The sequence below is a fragment of the Chamaea fasciata genome, unplaced genomic scaffold, assembly GCF_029207755.1.
Source record: "Chamaea fasciata isolate MVZ Bird 193981 ecotype frontalis unplaced genomic scaffold, bChaFas1.0.hap1 SCAF_3, whole genome shotgun sequence".
NCBI classification, from domain to species: Eukaryota; Metazoa; Chordata; class Aves; order Passeriformes; family Sylviidae; genus Chamaea; species Chamaea fasciata.
The window spans coordinates 110,003,825-110,023,838 of NW_027094088.1; the positions used below are offsets into that span (position 1 = coordinate 110,003,825).

Below are 20,014 nucleotides of genomic sequence, written 5' to 3' on the forward strand. Positions count from 1 at the left end.
AATGCGCGGGCACTCAAGTCCTCCTGCTTGGACGAGCAGAGGAGAGAGCTGGGGTGCTTAGATGCTTACCGCCGCCACGACCTGTCTCTTATGAGCCATGGATCCCAATATGGGATGCATCCAGATCAAAGACTCCTGCCAGGACCAAGCCTCGGGCTTGCAGCCTCGGGAGCAGACGATTTGCAGGTAAATAGCATGCGATCTCCTTTCGAGGTACCTTCCCCTCCCCTCCCCCTGTCCAGGATCGCCCCCCCCCCCCACCACCCCCACCCCCATTTTCCTCTGCTCGGAATAGCTCATACAAAGGAGGGAAAGGTCGTCCCAAACCCGATCCAGAGCCCGTCCGCTCCAAATTGGTAGCGGCAAGAAAAAAAAAAATGTGGAGGGGGAAAGAAAAAAAAAGGAAAAAAACCCAACAGAACAACCAAACAAGTGGTCTTTTTTGGCCAAACAAACAAATTAAACAAAACCAACCTCTCGGCTGCCTTTGCCGCGTGGGTTGGGTCTCTGTGGTGGCTGAGACCGTGGGGGTCCCCCGGAGATATCGGGGTGAGTGTGCGTGCGCCAGCCCTTACCCAGTCGCACAGAACCCAAACCAGAACAAACCCATCTTCTTGCTTCTCCTAAACTTTTCCTTTCTTTCGGCGCGAGGAGCACTTTGCAGCTACAGAGTGGGCAAATGACTTTAAGGAAGGCATGGAACAGGAAAAGAGAAAAAAGGCAGGGCAGGAAATAAATCTGCTTTCCGACAGACCTATAAAGAAAAAACCTTTCGAGACATGAGGGAGAAAAAAGATAAACGGAAGCACATGTTTGTCAGAAAAAGTCAGAATGATAAAAAAAAAAAAAAACCTAGAAATATCCGATCTAGGTGTTAATAGGGTGAGAGATAAAGCAAATAAAGCTAAATTCATCTGTCTATCTATATAATCATTCATCCACTCCACCCTAACTGGCACCTGGACCCATCTAAAAAATTATTTTTCTGTGTATCACAAGCTCAGCTTTACCCGCTCAGAAATCCATCCCCACGCGCTAAAAATTCACCTCCGCTAAGCTGAGCCAGTTGCTTAAATGAAATTGGTTTCCAAAATTGCAAACAACGCCATCCATGTTTCTAACCCCCATTACGAATGTGCCCCAAATCAAAAGCAAACCTTCCTTCCCCCGACGAGCTGAGGAACTGAGGGCTTCCCCATCAGCAGGGAGAGACAAACGGGGCCGTGTTTACTGTACTCACTTTTCCCCCACACCTCGCTCCCTGGCATACAAAGCTGGTTATGGTGGTGTTTCCAAAAAGATGTAGCGGTCAAAGGCTTGAGGAGAAAAAAACATCCGAAATTTGTAAAATTAAGAAGGTTTATTTGCTTCCATTAAAATAAAAGCATGAAAAAAAAATAACCCAAACAATCTAGCTATATCAGGGAAAACTTTTTCTCCCTTTTTTTTTTTTTTTTGTGAGGAAAATAAGCCCACCAACAAATAATGTTTTCTTTTATACCTCAGATGAGGAAAACTCAGCTATCTAAACCTAGTTTTCTCCACTGAAATTCACCCTATAATTTTGTCTTCTCTGGCCATTTTTTTTGTTGTTTACATTTTTCACAAGGTTCTCCTTATGTTACTCCCAATCAAAAAAAAAAAAATAAAATCTGCCATTCACTGCTCAACCCCAACTAAAACCTATTTACTGCTTTTTATAACCACGTCTGCTGCTGATTTTTTTGTATCTGTACAAATTTTTTTTCTTTGGCAGGCACAAAGCCTTGTATTTTTCAAAAGAGGGGATTAGGAACGTTTGCAAGACAGCAGACAATGCCTAAGTCCCGGGCAAAAAAGCACCATAGTTTATCCAATTTTCGACTTAGTGCCATTCAACTGGTCATTTATGCAATGTCATCCGACCAAACAACATGTTTCCCTTAAAAAAAAAAAAAAAAAAAAAAAAAAAAAGGGTTGGTTAAGCTGCTAGAGGCACAGTCTCTTTTTATTTATCTAACGAAGAAGAAAATCAACAGCTTTCTTTTGGAAAATATTAATTTTTCGATCACAAGTTATTATCGAATAATATACTTAGGTCTTTGTACTTAATCACTTCTTTATTTTTTTTCGTCCTCCCTCTTTTTCCGAACACAAGAGGGAGTGTGAAGAGGTATCAAAAGCCTGAGCGGTGAGAAGTTGAAAATATTAATATTTGTCATTAGGACTCGGATGATTCAGAAAGAAGTTGGACTCTCGCGAATATCACTGCGGATGTAGAGGGAAGCGTTTTGGTGGCGAGCAGAAACAGGACTGCACAGAAATACTTTTAAACCAAAATTGTGGTCTAACCAGTCTACCCCTTTCTCCTTAGTCTTTCTTTTTAAAACGTTCATCAGCATATGCCTCATTTCAAATGCAACAAATGTAAATATACTTTTCCCTGCACAGAATTTTAAGTGAATGTCCAATAGTTTCGAGGGCGGTTTAAGTCAGCCTAACAGATGCAAACAGTCTTGGAGCTGGAGTGGCATCTTTCAGTGCCCTAAAAAGATTTTCCATGGGCAACAAAGAAAACTGTCACACCTTTTCCCATCACCGCTTTAATTTATGCTCAGTCGCCAAGTTTTTTTCATATTGATTTCATAATCACTTTAAGGCAGAACACTTAAAATAAAAAAGAGCCTTGAAAAGGAAGGTCTTACAGGGCCAGCGCCAATATGGTGAAAGTGGGGGAGAGAGCCAGGACTGTAAAGATTGTTTTGTAAAGTGGGGTTTTTATTATGCACCGACTCTCTCCGCATTTACTTAACTCTTCACGGGCTGTTGAATAGGTTAACACCCTTAAAGGCCTCTTTCATGTCCAATACCTCGTTTGTTTGTAGAGGAAAATGCGTCTTTAACACATTTCCACTGGGCAAAGATTTAGGTTTGGTTTGTTGTGTTTTTTTAACCCCAACATAAGGAAAAACCCAAAGAAAACCCAACCCTTTCAAGTCTTTTATCACTCCAATAAAAATATTTATTAAAGAGGGCGAAGATCCCCAAATAATCAGCCTTGTAACTGGAGAATAAAGAAGTGGGATCTCCTCGGACGTGCACCAGAAGCCCTAGACAGGTTTTTTTTTTGATGGTTCTTCACCCCTCGCTCACACATGGGTGCCTGTGTGTGTGCGCACACAGATGCATATTCATCCCCACCTATGTGTGGACACACGCATTGTTACAGCACCCTCACGACTCCGTGGAGCCGGCAAAGCCCAATAGGTCATCTGTTGTTTGTGCTCTTTGTCTACTTCTCTGCACTCTTTCTGAGTCGGTGTATGCGCGTCGCAAAACATATCCGTGAATTTAGCAGTGCGCCCGAATAAAAATATACCGCTAAAGAAACATACAAAAAAAAAAAAAAAAAAAAAAAAAAAAAGAAAAGAAAAAAAAAGGAGAAAAAAAAAAGAAAAAAAAAGAGTGAAGTACATTTTTAGCTTTGTGCGCACAACTGTCGAGCGGGAATACACTTCTCTCAAAAGTGCTTGGTTGTCTATCTGTCCTTCTACTGCCGGTAGAAGTTGTCAGTTCGGGATAAATTCCTATTTAAATCGCAGTGAAAGGAAAATTATTCTGCGTTTGGTGGGCTAGGGGCAGATGGCAGGATGGAGAGGGGATTTCACTTGGGTTCGCTGAGAGTAACTGTGTTTTTCCAGTTCACCTTAACTATTGTTCCTGGGCGAGTCATGTAACAAAGCCAAAGCTGTGTGATCTCTCTGTGGGTTTCTGTGTCTGATTTCTTTCTTTCCTTTCTTTCCTCGTTTTCCCCTCATTACTTAAGAGCTCAGTGGAGGCCCAGTGTGGACTTGTACTCAACGGGCAAGGAGGTGTGATAAGAAGAGGTAAGAGGTTGCAAATACTTGCTTCTATCATTTTTTGTAAACATACATCCCTCTCCACCTCTCCCTGCCTTTCCCTCCCCCACTCTTTGGCGTAGTTTGGATTTACTGCCGAAAAAGTGGTAAATTGCGGTTTGTCAGAAGTGCGTTCAAACTGGCTTAGAGCATTTCACATTTCACAGTCCATTTGCACTTTACAAACGACCTGCTCCCCGGTAGTTCTCGGATAGCCCCGCTGAATTCAGAGTTTTCCTGACTCGGTGTAACATTCCCCGTTTAATCGGGATGATCCCTGATAGTTTGAGAAACGTGTTCCCTGGCGCCGGGCTGTTAAATCGGTAGTTTGATCTCGTGTGAGGAAAAAAAAAAAAAAAAAAAAAAAAAAAAAAAAAAAAAAAAAAAAAAGGATTTTTTTGGGGGAAATGTGGTTTCAGTAGCGCTACAGACCGGTGTGGAACTCGCTTTTGAGTGTCACTTCATTTGATAACCATCTGTCAGTGTAAATATCGAACATCAAAGTTAGAGGAGAGGTTCGGAACTCGTGTTAAATACACGTCTCTACAGAATTTGCGAAATTTGAATGTCCCGGGGAGTTTGTTATTACCCACATTTACCCTGAAGAGAAACAACACTGGTCTGAAGGCCTAACGTAGGAACACATTTTCCTTACAAGCTTAAACACATCCTTTCACTCCCAATTTAAACCACATAATGCGGTCGGGGAGAGGACACTTGGCAACCCAGCCTCCCACAATGCTCATTTTCTTGTGCTAGAAACCCCTTACTCATTATATCCAACACGAAAAGCAGACATTTAGGGATACTCTGGTGATGCTATTGTGTCAGAGAGCTGCTTTCAACCACCGCTTCCCCTAGACAAACTTTGGTCCCACCGAACCAAAATTGTTGATTGAAGGAACGCCGGTCCCGCACGTCTGTGGTGGGCGGGGATGGGGAGCGGGCTCTCCCGCCGCTGTCTCCGGGGAGGGGACTTTGCCGGGGCTCTGTCCCTAGCCCGGCTCCGGCCGGAGCCGTGCGGGGCGGGAGCGGCGGGACGGGGAGGTGACAGCGCTGTCGCCGTGGTGCTGAAGGGACAGCTCCCCTCGGCCGCCCGGCCCCGCCTCGCCGCCGCGCCCGGGGACAGCGACACGGCGGGGACTCCGAACCTGCAGTCCCCTCCCCGGGCACCGCTCTTGGGACACTCTTCGGGAAAAGAGAGAGAGAGGGGCTTGCAAACTCGTGCCCCACTGGGGCTGCCGGCGCCTGCGCCTGCCCAAGTGCTCGTCTCTCGGATTTCAGCGTATTCTAATTATCCCTAGGAAGAAGGGTAATTATGCCTCGGAAGAGGGATAATTCTTTCGGGTTTGATCCGAGAGCTGACCTCCGAGAAGCGGAGATCGTTAGCTGAAAGAGAGGCGAGGCAGAGTCCCGATCAGCTGGGGTCTGCGCCTGTCGTGTTTGACGGCGGTTCTCATTTCCCAGTTGAAGGGCGGCTCAAAGCTCAGCTCAGCTCAACTCCAGTTGATTCAGCTCTCCAGCTCCTCTTAAGGAGACTCCAATTACCTGTGCAGATGATGGTAGTGGTGTCTCTCCCCCTCTCTCTCTCTTTTTAAAGAGATCAAATTATTCAAGCATTTAAAGATTGATACTAAAAGAAATCCAGCATGAAAATGCAAGGTCTTCTGAACCCTGATTTAAGTGTTGAACTACTCCTGCACTGCTATCTGTTTCTTGGCATATTCAGGGAAGATATCAAAGGCAAGAGTATAAGTTTCAAATGTATATTAAAAATACATAATAAATATTTTGTCCGACTTCAAAAAAAGCGATAGGTGTTAGCAGTAATCAAAACATCCTGAGCCTAAGTGCTATACAGTATCCCGTATAAATAAATCACACTTCTTCTCGAGTAATAGATCAATAAGAATATATTAACTCGAGAGTGGCTTCCCTAATATTTTAAACATCTCGTGTCAGACTTTTTATTTTGTTTTTTGTCACTAATATATACATATATTTTGTACAAGGTTGCTTTTGAGTGTTTTAGATGCAGGAGCAGGAGGAAAAGGGGAGAAGGAAGGAAGGAAGGAAGGAAGGAAGGAAGGAAGGAAGGAAGGAAGGAAGGAAGGAAGGAAGGAAGGAAGGAAGGAAGGAAGGAAGGAAGGAAGGAAGGAAGGAAGGAAGGAAGGAAGGAAGGAAGGAAGGAAGGAAGGAAGGAAGGAAGGAAGGAAGGAAGGAAGGAAGGAAGGAAGGAAGGAAGGAAGGAAGGAAGGAAGGAAGGAAGGAAGGAGAAAGAGAGAGAGAGAGAGAGAGAGAGAGAGAGAAAGAAAGAAAGAAAGAAAGAAAGAAAGAAAGAAAGAAAAGAGAAGAAAAAAGAAAAAAAGAAAGACAGAAAGAAAGAGAGAGAGAAAGAACTTCCCAGATACTTTCCCAAAGGAACACACTATTCCCTAGTCCTCTCTAAAAAAAGCAATTCCTAAAACCTATCATGGTTTGCAGTCCAGGTATTAATAGTGGTGGGAATGACAGACATCACAAATATGGCCCTTCCCTTCTTCCATCTCTGGCTGCCATTGAACATATCAGCTGCTTTCTAGATTGTTTAGTGCAGTGATTTGGTGTTTGCTTTTAATGAGGCTCGGAAAGTAAAAGATTTTTGCAAGGCTTAGGTGCTGGTGAGCTAATTACTAGCTAGAGAAAATATTTGCCACCGATTCCAGGGCAGAGATCCCCGTGCTATCACTTTCAGTTAATGGTGTGCAGGATTTAGCCCGGAGCTTCCCTGCTCTAACCATCAGAACCAATAATCTTTACTTTTCCTACTGCTCGTGTATCGATAGCTTCTCTAGCCTCAGGCAGCGGCTTTGATATGTTAATATTTCTGAGTACCAAATTCTGCAGAGATCATATTAATGTTGTACATACAGAGTGGAGCTTTGCCTTAAAGTTGAATATTCAGATCGCTCGTTTCAAAAGAAATCACTTGAAGAAATGAAGCTTCTATTTACAGGAGTCGTCTGTGTTTTTTAATCATTAAAAAAATCCCTCCCCTCTTATACTTTCCTATTAATCGTCTCAGGCTTTTATTACATACCATTCCCTTTTAATTCCTCTCTAGGTTGCCATTTTAAAAGCAGAATAACCTGATTCCCTTTTGATTTTTCTCTCTCTTTTTTCCTTTCTTTCTCTCTCTTGGATTTTTTTTTTTAGGAGGGGGGTGGTGGGAAGGGAGGGAGGGAGGACCTACACACTTCTTTTTTAAAATGCCATCCAAGCCCCCTTCCACACCCATCCCTTCCCCATCCCTCGGACACGAAGTGTATGCAGGCTTGGTGTCCTCACCTCCATATATTTGGATTAAAAAGACAACACGGTGACATTTGGCCTGCATCGTTTTATGAAATCGAGATGGCAAACTCCAAAAAAAGCTCTTGTTTCGCTTTGTGATCATCCATCGTTCCTGCCCCAGGCTAATTTCAGAAGCTTAAATACTGCTATCGCCTCTGGGCCATGAAGAGAGAAGGGCCAACCTATCGGCAATAGCTCTTTTTCGATTGCCCTTGGCAACATAAAATACAAACTACTTTGAATCAAAACATTTTTGGGGAATTAATATGATCTGAACTCTGCACGTTTTAAGAGATCTTGAGTTTGTCAAATCGCTTAGAGGTGACTGACATCCGAATGCATTACTGCCTGGCTAGGAACAACCCTCAGATCTTATTTGATCGAAAAAAAACAACAAAAAAAAACAAAAACAAAAAACACCAAAAAAACCCCAACGAAACAAAAAAAAAACAAAAAAAAAAAAAACACAGAAAGACAGAAAGACAGAAAGACAGACAGACAGACAGAAAGAAAGAAAGAAAAAGAAAATAATCATCCTCTTCTTAAAAGCTCAAGCATCAGTCACCATAAAGTCTGCCAATAAAATCTGGAGAAAGATGCTCCCCTTTCTCGCCTCTGCCTTTTATGTACTTAGTCGTGGTATCACCTCTCATTTGAAAGGCACTCGTTGAGTCTTGATCCTCGTCCCCATTCTAATTTTAATTTTTGACACTCCAAACTACCGCCTAACGACTCAGTTCATTAGGGATGAGGCTTTGGGCAGGAGGTTGGAGGGGGCGGGTGAAGGAAGGGGCTGAGGACTTTGCACCTCGCCCCAGGAGAATCTTCTCCCGTGCTATTCTGTGTGGAAACCAGAGGGAAAAAAATAGGATGCTGGTGTGTTACCACTTTTCCAGGCATCCCGGGGTGAAGGAACGGCTACTTGAGACACAGAATCATAGAACCAAAGAATAATTTAGGTTGAAAAAGATCTTCAAGATATCCCCTTTCCCCTTGTTCTGGCAAACCGCCTGGAGTTCCCTGGCCGCTCTTGTCCTCCTCTATTCCCCGAGTATTGCCTAGGATCCCGACCCCAGCACCCCGCCCCAGAGCCCGGCCGTGTCCCCTCAGGTGTCCCAGGCGCTGGAGCGCGGATTAGGATCCATCCCTGCGGCTGGACCCTGTCCCCGCTCCCAGCTTTGCGCCCACCGAGGGTAGAGCAGATCACCTCCTTGTCTTCCCTTTGTTGGGCCCTTCCTTCCCTTTTCTCGGCTCTTGTGAACCTTACAAGAGCCCCGGGACTCCTGTAATAGCCCGTCATTGTGTTCAGATCTCAACGCCCTGTCATTAGCACTGTTGTCTTCTCCTTTTCTCTTCTTTTCTGTTCCAAGGGCCAATTTAAATCGCATTAAAAATCCTAAATAGCTGGCTTAATTAATGTCTTTCGCGGCTCCAGCTGAGATAATCTCCAGCCGACTAAAGCCAAATCATTCGGCGACATCCAGCTCGCCAGGAGTTTGGGGCTGGGGAAGGGGACGGAGGTTTTGACGGGCTCTCCCGCTCCGCCCGGCCGGGAGGGAGCGGGGCCGGCAGCACCCTCCGCTCCTGGCCGCCGCCTGACCTTTGGAAGAAGTTTGGCGAAGAGGTCAGGCTGGGTTTTGAAAGCTTTTAATTTTCTTTGTTTGCTTGATTGTTTGTTTTATTTTGGTTTGATCTTTCGGCGAGGTTTTGTTTGTTTGAGGTGTGGTTGGTTTGGGTTTTTGTTTTCCTGTGGGTTTTTTTTTTTTTTTTTTTTTTTTTTTTTTTTTTTTTTTTTTTTTTCTGGTGGTTTGTTTGTTTGTTTTCCCTGCTGATCTACAAAAGGTGTATTTTCTGGCTGTGGATAGTAGGGTTACGGAAAGTCCCCGGGCTGGGTTCTGCGCTTCTCCCCATTCCTGCTGGAGTCGAAGTTGTGTGTTCTATCTTTTCTATCTCACTTCGCTCCGTTTAGAGCTGCGGGATGTCATGAGCTGGACAGTCCCAGCTTTGCCTGTCTCAGCGAAGATTTTGGGGGCAGGCACACACGCAGAGCTGCCCCTGGGATCCCATAAACTCAAGCACACACGCTGGGAGTGAAGTGTGTAAGAGCGCACGACAAGTGGGCACACAACACGAACGGGACACACACAGCCAGCCAAATCCTGGGACAGATTCTTTCTGTCCCTTTCAGCATCACTCGCTCTGCCCCACTCGTGGGGCACCTTGGGCAGAGCCTCAAACTTTCACCCCACCCTCACACACAGAACCCACACCGCACACAGCCCGCCCGAGCCTTTGTCCTGCAGGAACCTGCGGGGTTCAGGAACCTGAATAGGGTCACGGGCACTCCCCGGCAGCGCTCAGCGCTTTTCCCAAGCCAGTGGCAAAGAGATGACCTGGAGAGGCATCGGGAAGATCCATTTGCCTTGTGTATGGCAAAGGGGAATGAAGCAGATGTCATTTTGTCATATAAGATCTGTTTTGGGTCTAACCCTTCAGCCCGGGAGCTGAAGTTCTGCTGTGTCAGTGCGGATACACCTCCATAATGCAGGGCTGGTCCTGGGGGTAAAAGAGATTTTTACAGGTTCATACAATCTTTTAAGCTGGTTTCCCATAACAAACCCACTTATTAGTATTATTCTGTTTTCCACCTTGCTTCTCCGAAGCTATTTTTTTAACCTTGTTTACACTTAAAACTCTTACAGATCTTAATATCCTTAAAAACGAAGTAGGTAAGAGGCTGGTCTTGAAAACTGCTGGTGATACTCTCACTCTTATGGAATCATTTGGTTTATATTTAAAAATTCCTCATGTTCTGTGCATACAGGCATGTCTTTGTTTTCTTGGCATGAATGCTGTAGTGAGGGACATCTTGGAATTGTTTCTGTTCATGGCATGAGCTGGTTTTACGTGGTTACCAACATGACGCAAAATTTGTTAACTTAAATGAAACCAAAAGAATAACTGGGGGGGAAAAAAAAGAAAAGAAAATCAATACTTGACAAATGTAGATTAGTTTTAGAGTTTTGAATATTTAGCTGCTGATATTAATGACTGGGTCACGCGAGGATAATTGGGAGAACATTTTAAATTGCTTACAGACCTTTTGGAACTGAAAATGGGATTAAACAGTACTGATAAAATCTGTACTGATAACTGCTTGCTTACATTTGCTACATAGTAAGGGGAAAAAAGCTAAGGAGAGGCAGATTCTAATGTCTTTATTTTGTAACATCATCTAAAATTGCCAGAATTTCAGCACAGGGCAGAAAATAAACTGTGAGCTGGAGGCTCCCACAAACAGCACCTGTAGATATAAATAATAGGCTAATAAAAAGCATAGCATGCTATTAATATTTTATATAAGATCAATCTGTTGACATTCAGGTATGCTCATACTTAATAATGCACACAAGCACACAAACATTTATATCCTGAAAAACAAAATAAACAGCACTTCTGCACTGTTGTCACCAGTGTATTATGATGTTTCCTTTCATAGGTGCATGACATTTACAGGTAAATGTCTTGGAGAAAGGGACTATGTTGTATTGAATGAATATAGAACACTCATCATATTGTGGCTATTACAATTAGCAAATAATAAATGACCTTGCAGAGTGTAAGGATGTGCAAAATTATAGACACACTTCTTTTGAAATTTTGTATTTAAAGTGTAAAAACCATCTAGCGACATTGACGGATATTTGTTGCTCTCATTACTGATAAAACAAAAACATTGCTTATGAAAAGTATAAAAACTATTTCAGAATATTGGTTTTATCAATTGAAGGATGCACAAATCCTTTACTCTGATGGTGTAAGGGAGCCTTGCATTTCAGCAGGTGCCCAGGTAACTAAATCAGAATAAACCACCACACAACAGCCACCCTTTTGTTCTCTTCATCTCTACAAAGGGAACCTGCAACCCAAACAGACCCAGCTCTCCTCTCCACGTGTGTTATTGGGATTCTCATTGTGTTGACGAAATGGGTGGGTTGGAGCATGGCTCTGTTCTCCCTGCTGTCATCTACACAACCCATCATCAGCCTGTGTTGGCATTTTGTACCGACAGGAGCTATTTGATGTGGAGACAGGAATAAGAGAGGGAAAAGACTCCCCCAGTGTTTGCTCTGACTACCTTTTCCAGTATCACATAGCCTAACTTTTGTTTGTTCTAGGCTTGGGGAACAAAGTAAAAGCACCTTTGCCATGAAGGAGGACACTGTGTTGAGCATGAATCAGGCAGTTAGAAGGAAAAGGATTGGGCCCCCAAAGTAAACTAATGAAAAAGAACTTAGTCTTTTGTCATCCTCCTCCCTCAGACCACTTGACAATAATGACAGATTAGAATCATAGAATATTTTGTGTTGGAAGAGACTTTTAAAGGTCATATAGTTCAACCCTTTGCAATGTGCAGGAGCACCTTTAGCTATGTCAGGTTATATATAACCTCTTGGGGTGATTTGGGGATTCAGTACACAGCAGTTTTGGGCCCTTGGTCTCTCACCCAGATGAGGTCAGCTGCACAAAGCATCTCTCTTTCCCACCCATTTCTGTCTTGTGACCAATTTATTCAAATCAACATGAAGATGACAGATCAGAGATTAAAACTCTGTCATGAATAAAGAAGTAATTGAATAGAGCTGGATGAGAGAGAAGACTTAAAGAAGGGATTTAGTGCCTGAAATCTTCCCTTCTTTCTTTACTTCTCCCCTAGTCTATCAATTGTAATATAAACTATAATTCTCCCTTTGCCTAAATCTCATCCTGTATGTGTTCCCAGACCTCTGTGGCAGTAGGAGCACAACCAACACCATTTACAGCCATTTCCAAAGAAGTATCTTATGGCAACAGATGAAGTCAAATCAGACCATGCAATCACTCCCCCATGGGAATAAACAGTTGTCCTAAAAAGTCTTCTTAACACTCACAGGCCCATTTCAAGTGGTATTCAGGGCACAAAATTGCTGAGGCAATCAGCTGGATGATCCCATCAGATATCTCACTGTCTGCCTGCTCTCCTTTTCCTTTCTCTGGCTTTGCTGTAGGATGAATGCTAGGATGAATTTAGGATGAATGAATGAATGAATGTAGGATAAATGATAACGAGTGAGGGTGGAAGGGCCACAGATTTCCCTACTTCAGGCACACTTGTGGGCACGTTACTTTGCTGTTCCTGCATGTGGGGCTCTTAATTTGATGAGCTGAGGGGGTCTTATGTGTCTTGGCACCAGAAGTTATTCTGTAAAGATTTCCAAAGCCAGTAAAACTGCTGAGAGTAATATGGATCTCCAGGCTGAATCAGAAGACTCACATAAAGCATTATTTCCACTCTGTTTCTGAGGCATTATTCCTGCTTCTTCTGCTGGTATCTTAGCATTTCACCTCTCAAATACTCTGTTGTGACAGATTGGTTCAACAATTAAGTGAAGATTGACTTTGCCAGCAGCACCTACAGTGGCATTGTGTTGACAGGAAAAACACTGGTTGTTGCCACTGCTGTTTGGTTCACCTTAAAACACATCTTGTGGTCTTCATGTTAAGTTGCTTTGCAAAATCATTTGTCCACTCCAACACATGATCAGAAGGAAGGAAAGAATACTCTGAAGCATGTTTGACAAGAAACCTAATCCTTCATCTTCTTGTGTGGCTGCCTCTCTCCTTTCTCTTCTCTTTCCAGCAGTCCTCTATGCCTTTTTCTGTTTACCATGTGGTGCAAAGGCCAGGACTTCATCCATCTCCTCTCCAAGGTGGTGCTTGTGGTAGGAAATTCGTGCCTTCAAAAATGTACACAGTTTGTGACAAAGACATATCTTCATCTAGAAAGCACCACACCACTTTCTGTTGCTGTGTCAATGAATAATTAATGGAATGAAATAATTACATGCAATAGATTTTACCTTCTTGGAATTTGCTACTTGTTCCCCGTGTTTCTAGAAAGCAAATGACCTAGACTTGCTGATTTCTTTTACTTTTAACCCATACCTGGCTTACCTGGAATTGCTTTGGTTTAGATCACATTGCTTAGACATGATATTTTAAAATACTTCAGACTGCAAGAAACTTTCTACTAAATAGTAATAAGAAGTGTTTCAGTAAATTCTGGTTAGGGTAGGAGCAGCTGCAGGGTAACAGGTTTTTGGATTAAAGGAACAATTATTTATCTGGCGTAAAGGGTGCACATACTGGCTTAACCTGGCAAGGAGATGAACTTTAATATGACACGGATTTCAGTACAGTCTCACTCGTTATAAAATCTAGAGACTCATTGAAGTAAATAAATATGTACACAGTTCTACTGTTTTCTTGACACATATATATATATACACGTGTGTATATGCATTGTGTGGCAGATGCCAAACAAACAGATCTACTCAGTGTTAACGCTCTTAACAAATGTACCTGACAGACCAGAAGTTTGCTTGAAAATATTTACAGGTTTCTGGGGGGAAAAAAAAACCAACATAAAAAAAACCAAAAAAAAACCACCAAAGAAAACCCAAACACACCAAAACAACACAGACCCAAAATTATTTCAGGCATGTGGCGCCAGATTTCTGTGCTTGAGCGTATGAGCTCATTAATTGTAGCTTTGAGCTGTGTAAAAATGTGCATCAATGCCCTTGATGTGCCTATATTTTGGTGATGCACGAATTGTCTCTATATCTTGTCGAAGAAGTGGACACTAATATCTGCCCTGGAACATAATTAGAAGTCATAAAATACCCTGCTGTACTGAGTCAGGATCTCATCCATCTGGGATTGATACCAAGAGATGTTCTTTTCTGGTGTTGCTGACAGCACAAATGTTTAAATATACCTTCAAGAGCTGAAATATTTGGATAGAAATTCTGTTTGCCTTATGCAAGCAAGCAATAGTCTGCATTTAATGAAGGTTCATCCTTCAGTCTGTCTCTGTGAGAAGTGGAACAGAGTCACCTAAATTTTAAGAGGGCTGCATGTGCAAGTTGATAAAGAAAAAGGTATAAAATCTCGCCTAAAATGAACTTTCAATTGTCATTCTATTCTATTCCATTCCATTCCATTCCATTCCATTCCATTCTATTCTATTCTATTCTATTCTATTCTATTCTATTCTATTCTATTCTATTCTATTCTATTCTATTCTCATTATACAATTTAAGCTAGAAACTGAAATTTTTAAGCACAACAAAGTGAGCTTTTGTAGTTAAGAACGATCAGGGTGTCCACAGGAAAAAAGAAACTGTCAGGGTATCTTAAAAGATACAGTATGTTTCCTTTAAGCATGAGTGATGAGCACAGATTAATTCTGCTCTAAGAAGGTTTTCATATCATCATCCTTACATAGACCATCTGAATTTCTTCTAGTAGTGCACTGAATTATATGATATTTTGTATCACTGTCACAGGCAGCTCATTCCTTTTTTTTTTCTCATTTTTCCCCCAGGGAATAATAGTGCATGCAGTGGTAAGATTTATTTCTTCCACAGGATTTTTTTTGTTATAGTCAGGTTGGAGAAGGCAGGTCAAAGAAAAGTGTTTTGTGCTTGGTGATAAAATATGTGTAAGTCCTTAAGATGATTTCTTTTTTTTCCCTGGGAGTTTGTTCTACTCTCTTGGATTGGTTGCAGAGAAAGTTTTCTATCTTTCTCTCTCTCACATTAACTTTAAGTTAAAAGCTCATTTTTGCCTGAGGAGTTATTGATCAGAGTCTTGACTGAAAGATTTGGTGATCATTCAGCAGTTTTAGACCCAGGCCAAGTAATCACCACTCTCAAGAAATAAACAATTGCAGAGCTAACCTGAGATAAACTGATGTAGCTCAATAAGTTTCAATCATTAATATCAGCTGAGGATTTGACCTAACTTTGGAAGGAATTTATGAGTTCAAAGCTGCGAAAAGCTGTTCTTGCTACAAATCACTGCAAACTCATCGTGTTCTTGTATCTTTGTAATCCTAAATACTACTATGAGAGTTAAATTTAATATTTCTCATTAGAACCAACATGCTAATACTTTCACAAACTGTGGTTTTTTAAAATTGTGAGGGTTCAATCTTATTTTTTTAATCACACTAAATTGGAGACTCCTTTGTGATAATTTGTAATTTTTTCAGAGCACGAAATCAAATGATATGAAATAACCATAACAAGGTATTTTGACTGTAAAACTTATGAGATCTAACAATTCACTGTTCCCACGCTGAAATTGCAACACACTCATTTTTCTCAAAACAACAATATTATAGAAAGCCAAACCACACACGCCCTAAGAAAAAACCAAACCCAAACTAAACCAGCCACAAGGAAACCGTAGAATTGTTCTTCACGGTTGAGTTTGCCAAAACTCAGAAAAGGAGGTTTCCCTCACTTTGATATTTCCTTTTTCTGTAGGTGGCACCTGTGTTGTGAACCCCACCGACCTATTCTGCTCTGTTCCTGGCCGCTTGTCTCTGCTCAGCTCCACTTCCAAGTACAAAGTGACCATTGCAGAGGTGAAGAGGCGCCTGTCACCCCCAGAATGCCTCAACGCCTCCCTCCTCGGAGGGATTTTGAGAAGGTAAGTTGAAGGTGAGGATAACAACTCCTAGACAATGCTGTAATTGCTGAAATTGGGGGGGGGGGGGGGGTGTTTTAATTTATTTTTAACAGATAGGCTTTATTCTTTTTCCCTGCTTGGATAGGTGGTTATACTCGGGGTGAACAGAAGAGGATGGAGCACTGGGGAATTTCCAGTAAATTAGCAAGTTTACATTTTTCATCAAACTGATTTTTTTTCCTACGTCCTCTTTTCAGTTACTCATCATACATGTATAGATGTTGCTTTGACTTGCTTTGAGAAAAAAAAAAAAAAAAAAACAAACAAAAAAAAAACGAAATTCAATGTGTAGAAAATTTCACCAGAGCTACAAATCTAAATTCTTTCTGAGAAACTATCCCAAAGCAAATAGTTTTACAATAGTTACAGCCCTCACTCAACAAAAAAATAAAGCACCGAGATGTAGGGATGGCTTTTTCTTCCTTTCTCTGCATGTTTTTTGAGCACAAAAAAAAAAAAAGAATAAGCTGGTTTTACTTTTTTTTTTTGTTGTGACATACTAGGGAAGAAGCAAATAATTAGGTAAAGTTTTGCCTTTGACCCTTCACTGACCAGAGCAGACACCTGCAGAGAGCAGGAGCAGAATGAAGGAAAGGGGCAGACTGTGCCTCACACTGCAGGAGGAAAACTAGGAGGCAACTGTAATTCAGCCAGGCATATCTGAGTCACGGTGTCCCCGAGGCGTCAGCTCAGATGGCATCAGCTGCCTGAGCACCCTTTGATCAAAACTAGCTGGGAAGTCATGGGCTATTTCACTGCTGGCACTGAGGGCCACACTGATCCTCATGCTTATACTGAAAGTCATTTTAACCAGCCTCAAGAGCTGTCTCGAGACATCTTGGAGAATAATGGCTGTAAGACCATAAATTGTTTTCAAGGCATAAGTCCCGTTTAACTGCCTCTATGGGCATTGAAATCCAAAATCTGCATCGGACAAAATTTTCCCCCTCTATCTGCTTCATGCTGGAGAAACCTTCAGCTAATTTTCATTTAAAATACTCAGGCTGCAGATTTCATCAATACAGTGCAAGCTGTTATGGATTCATTGACTTGAATGTGAGGGCTCACTTCTCTCCTCTGTTAAAGTGCTTGAATGACCCCCACAGGTTTTTGACCCAGACTAAATATCTCCTCTCCCAAATTAACCCTGGACACAGGGTTCAGGAGTTTGCAAAAGCCAGGGACTCCTCCCTCTCTGCAGTTTGGACGTGCTAATTCTGTTTTATGAATCAGAGGGAGCAGTGGATCAGATTTGGTCAGTTTGTAACTGAGAGTTTCACAGCTAGAGAACAGGCTCAAACACTCTGTATTTAACCAGGGAAGACGTAGGAAAACAAAATCTTATTGACTGCTTGCCTTAGACCTTGAAGGCTTTTTTGCATCCTGTCAACAGTCAGTGATTACCTATTTCCCCAAATAGTTTGCTTTGGGAATTAAGTGTTCTTCTGAATAAAGAAAAAATTGTTTTCAGGAGATATTTTCTGACAAACAATGTGGCTCAATTTGTGGTATTTTTTAATGCATAAAAGCAGACATCCAAACGGTGATATTGCATGTTTGGTTCCTTCTTCTGCCTGAAGGAACTTGAACATGAACCTCAAAATATTTAGTTAATTATTTTTATTACTCAGTGATTACTTTTTCTAAGATGAGGGCCCCTCAGTCTCATTTGGGTTTAATTATGTGTTTCTTGTACAAAAAGCAAAGGTGTAGACTCTTATCTAATTAATGGACAGGTCATTCATTTGAGATGGGAGATATTGGGGTTCCAGTCACAGTTTTATTCATTGTTTAAACATTTTAACATTAGTTTTTTGCAGTCAGCTGGCTGCTGCATCTGTTTGAAAGATACAGGTTAACATTCCCTCAGGCTGAGGAAGAATTTGAACTTACATCTGCTGCATAAGTGTATTTGTCTCAAATGCTTCAAACACTGAGGTGCTGCAGAAAAGCAGCTGGGACACACCAGGACCCGTTTTGTGAGAACAAATAGATGTTTGGCACAGGGGCACAGATAACCAGTGATGGCTGAGATTTTAGCTTCAGCATTTCCTATTGCCTTGACCATCTCACTTGTGAGTTTTGGGCTTTGTAAACGACATTTCTGAGTACCCAGGTCTCTACGTAAATTATAGAGGATAGTTAAAGCTGGGTTCCACATGGACATCTACATTTAAGTAGCTATTTGGCTTCCTTTAACAGCCAGAAAAGGCAGAGGAGTAAAGTTCACTCATTGTGGATATCTGTTTAATCTAATTCTAGAAGGACATGTTTCTCTCTACTTTGTCTTTGGAGCCCAGCTTGCTAAATCAAGCAAGCTTGATTTAACACAATAAGTGTTTGCACAAACACAGTAAGTGTTTTCACTGTCAATATTTATATTTAGTCACTGTAATCCCAGGTGCTGTGCCCAAATAGGGCTGCACAAGGTGGAAATCTGACTGGAGATCTGATGCCCCCATGACAGGCATTAAAATCTCTAACTCTGCCAAAGAACCAATGTTAAAGAACCACCTAGAGCAAGCAGGACATTAAGAATACAGCCCTGAAATATTTCCCACTGATGTCACTATTGCAGGCATTACCCCACACATTCGTCAGTGAAGTGTGTACAATTTCTAGGCTTATATTAACATGGGTGAAAGGTGCAGAATAGTGACAAGCATCTCTCTTTCCTGCTGTTCTCTTGTGACAGAGCAAAATCCAAGAACGGAGGGCGCTGCTTGCGAGAAAAATTAGACAGACTTGGACTGAATTTGCCTGCAGGAAGAAGAAAAGCAGCAAATGTCACACTCCTGACTTCCCTGGTAGAAGGTAGGGTCTCTAATATTATTTTAAAAACACAATTAAAATGTTTCATGGTATGCAACCCTTTTCAGCCATAGGGTTAAATTCCATAGTCTGTATTTACTATAAAGAGACCTGACTTGCCTAAAGCCACAGACAGAGTGAGCGGCAAAATGGAAGTTTACTCAGAGATATCTTGGCCCCCAGCAAGTGTCTTGGTCCAGCAGTTTCCTCAGCATTGATTTGTGCTTACAAATCGATCATCTGAGTGTTCTTGTGAGAGAGATGAATGTCTTATACCAACTCTATAAGTAGGTTTGTTTATCCGCTTTTTTTATTTTTTTTAACTTGTGAATTTCCTGGAGCTGGTCCAAAAATGTGATGATTTCTTTTTTTTTCTCCCATAAGAAAGCATAATATTTAGACAAGCCTTTTCCCCACACACATAAATGAATGAAATCTGTTTTCAGATAATATCTAGACAGGCTCAGGAGATACTTTCTTGGCCTTTATTTGTTGTTTAAATATCATTCACCAAATACTGCCAGGCTCTTCAAACCTTCAGCTGGGAGATGCAGGTTCAAACCCCTCAGGCAAAGGGAAGAAACTCTACCTGTATCTCTTCTGTTCTGGGTGAATCCACTAAGTACCCAGTTTGTTGTTTGGCTGCCAGTAGCAGCTCTGGGAATTTCAGATCCCTCCTCCTTGATGCTGAGAGAACTCAGCTCATCCTAAAGGTCAACACCTTCTACAGTCATAGCCTGAAAAGTCCATACAGATCTAGGCAAGTAGGCTGAGGTCTCAGCACATATTACCACAGAATTACAGAATTACAGAGGGATTGAGGCTGGAAGACACCTCTGGTGATCTCCCAGGCCAATCCTCCTGCTCGAAGCAGGGTCAATTAGAAGAGCTTGCTCAGGACTTTGTTTTTTATTATCTCAAAGCATGGAGACTCTTCAAGGCAGAAAAGTCACTGAATCCTCAACACTGGAAATTTTCAGCATCTGTGGCAAGGGACTGAGATTTTCAGGGGTCACTGAGCACAAGGAAGTTCAGTGAGGCTGCTCTGAAATACAGGTGTGTCCATATCACACCTGCTTGGAAGAGAAAGCTCTCATGGAGTTACAGTCTTAGAAAAGGTACCAAGTTAGAGGAGCAAGGGCTGTTCCCACCTTGGGTCAGGGAAGAATAAACACAGCTGGGTTTTATTAGTAAACAGAGAAATGGCTTGATGCTGAAAGCTGAAATTAGGAAGAAATTCTTCCCTGTGAGGGCAGTGAGGTCCTGGCACTGGTTGCCCAGAGAACCTGTGGCTGCCCCTGGATCCCTGGGGCAAGTGTCCAAAGCCAGGCTGGATAGGGCTTGGAGCAACCTAGGATAGTGGAAGGTGTCCCTGCCCATGGCAGGGTGTGAAGCTGGAGGATCTTTAAAGT

The 20,014-nt window shown here is 42.1% G+C and overlaps 1 protein-coding gene across 1 annotated transcript in view; it reads left to right on the top strand.

The window, feature by feature from the left end:
- Positions 1-20,014, top strand: part of TFAP2D (transcription factor AP-2 delta) — a 51,313-nt gene that overhangs the window by 597 nt on the left and 30,702 nt on the right. The window contains exons 2-5 of the mRNA XM_066180089.1: positions 1-186; positions 3,806-3,866; positions 15,587-15,752; positions 18,487-18,605. The exon at positions 1-186 is cut by the window's left edge and continues 312 nt beyond it. Coding sequence (XP_066036186.1) covers positions 1-186; positions 3,806-3,866; positions 15,587-15,752; positions 18,487-18,605 — 532 coding nt within the window. The remainder of the gene's footprint in view (positions 187-3,805; positions 3,867-15,586; positions 15,753-18,486; positions 18,606-20,014) is intronic.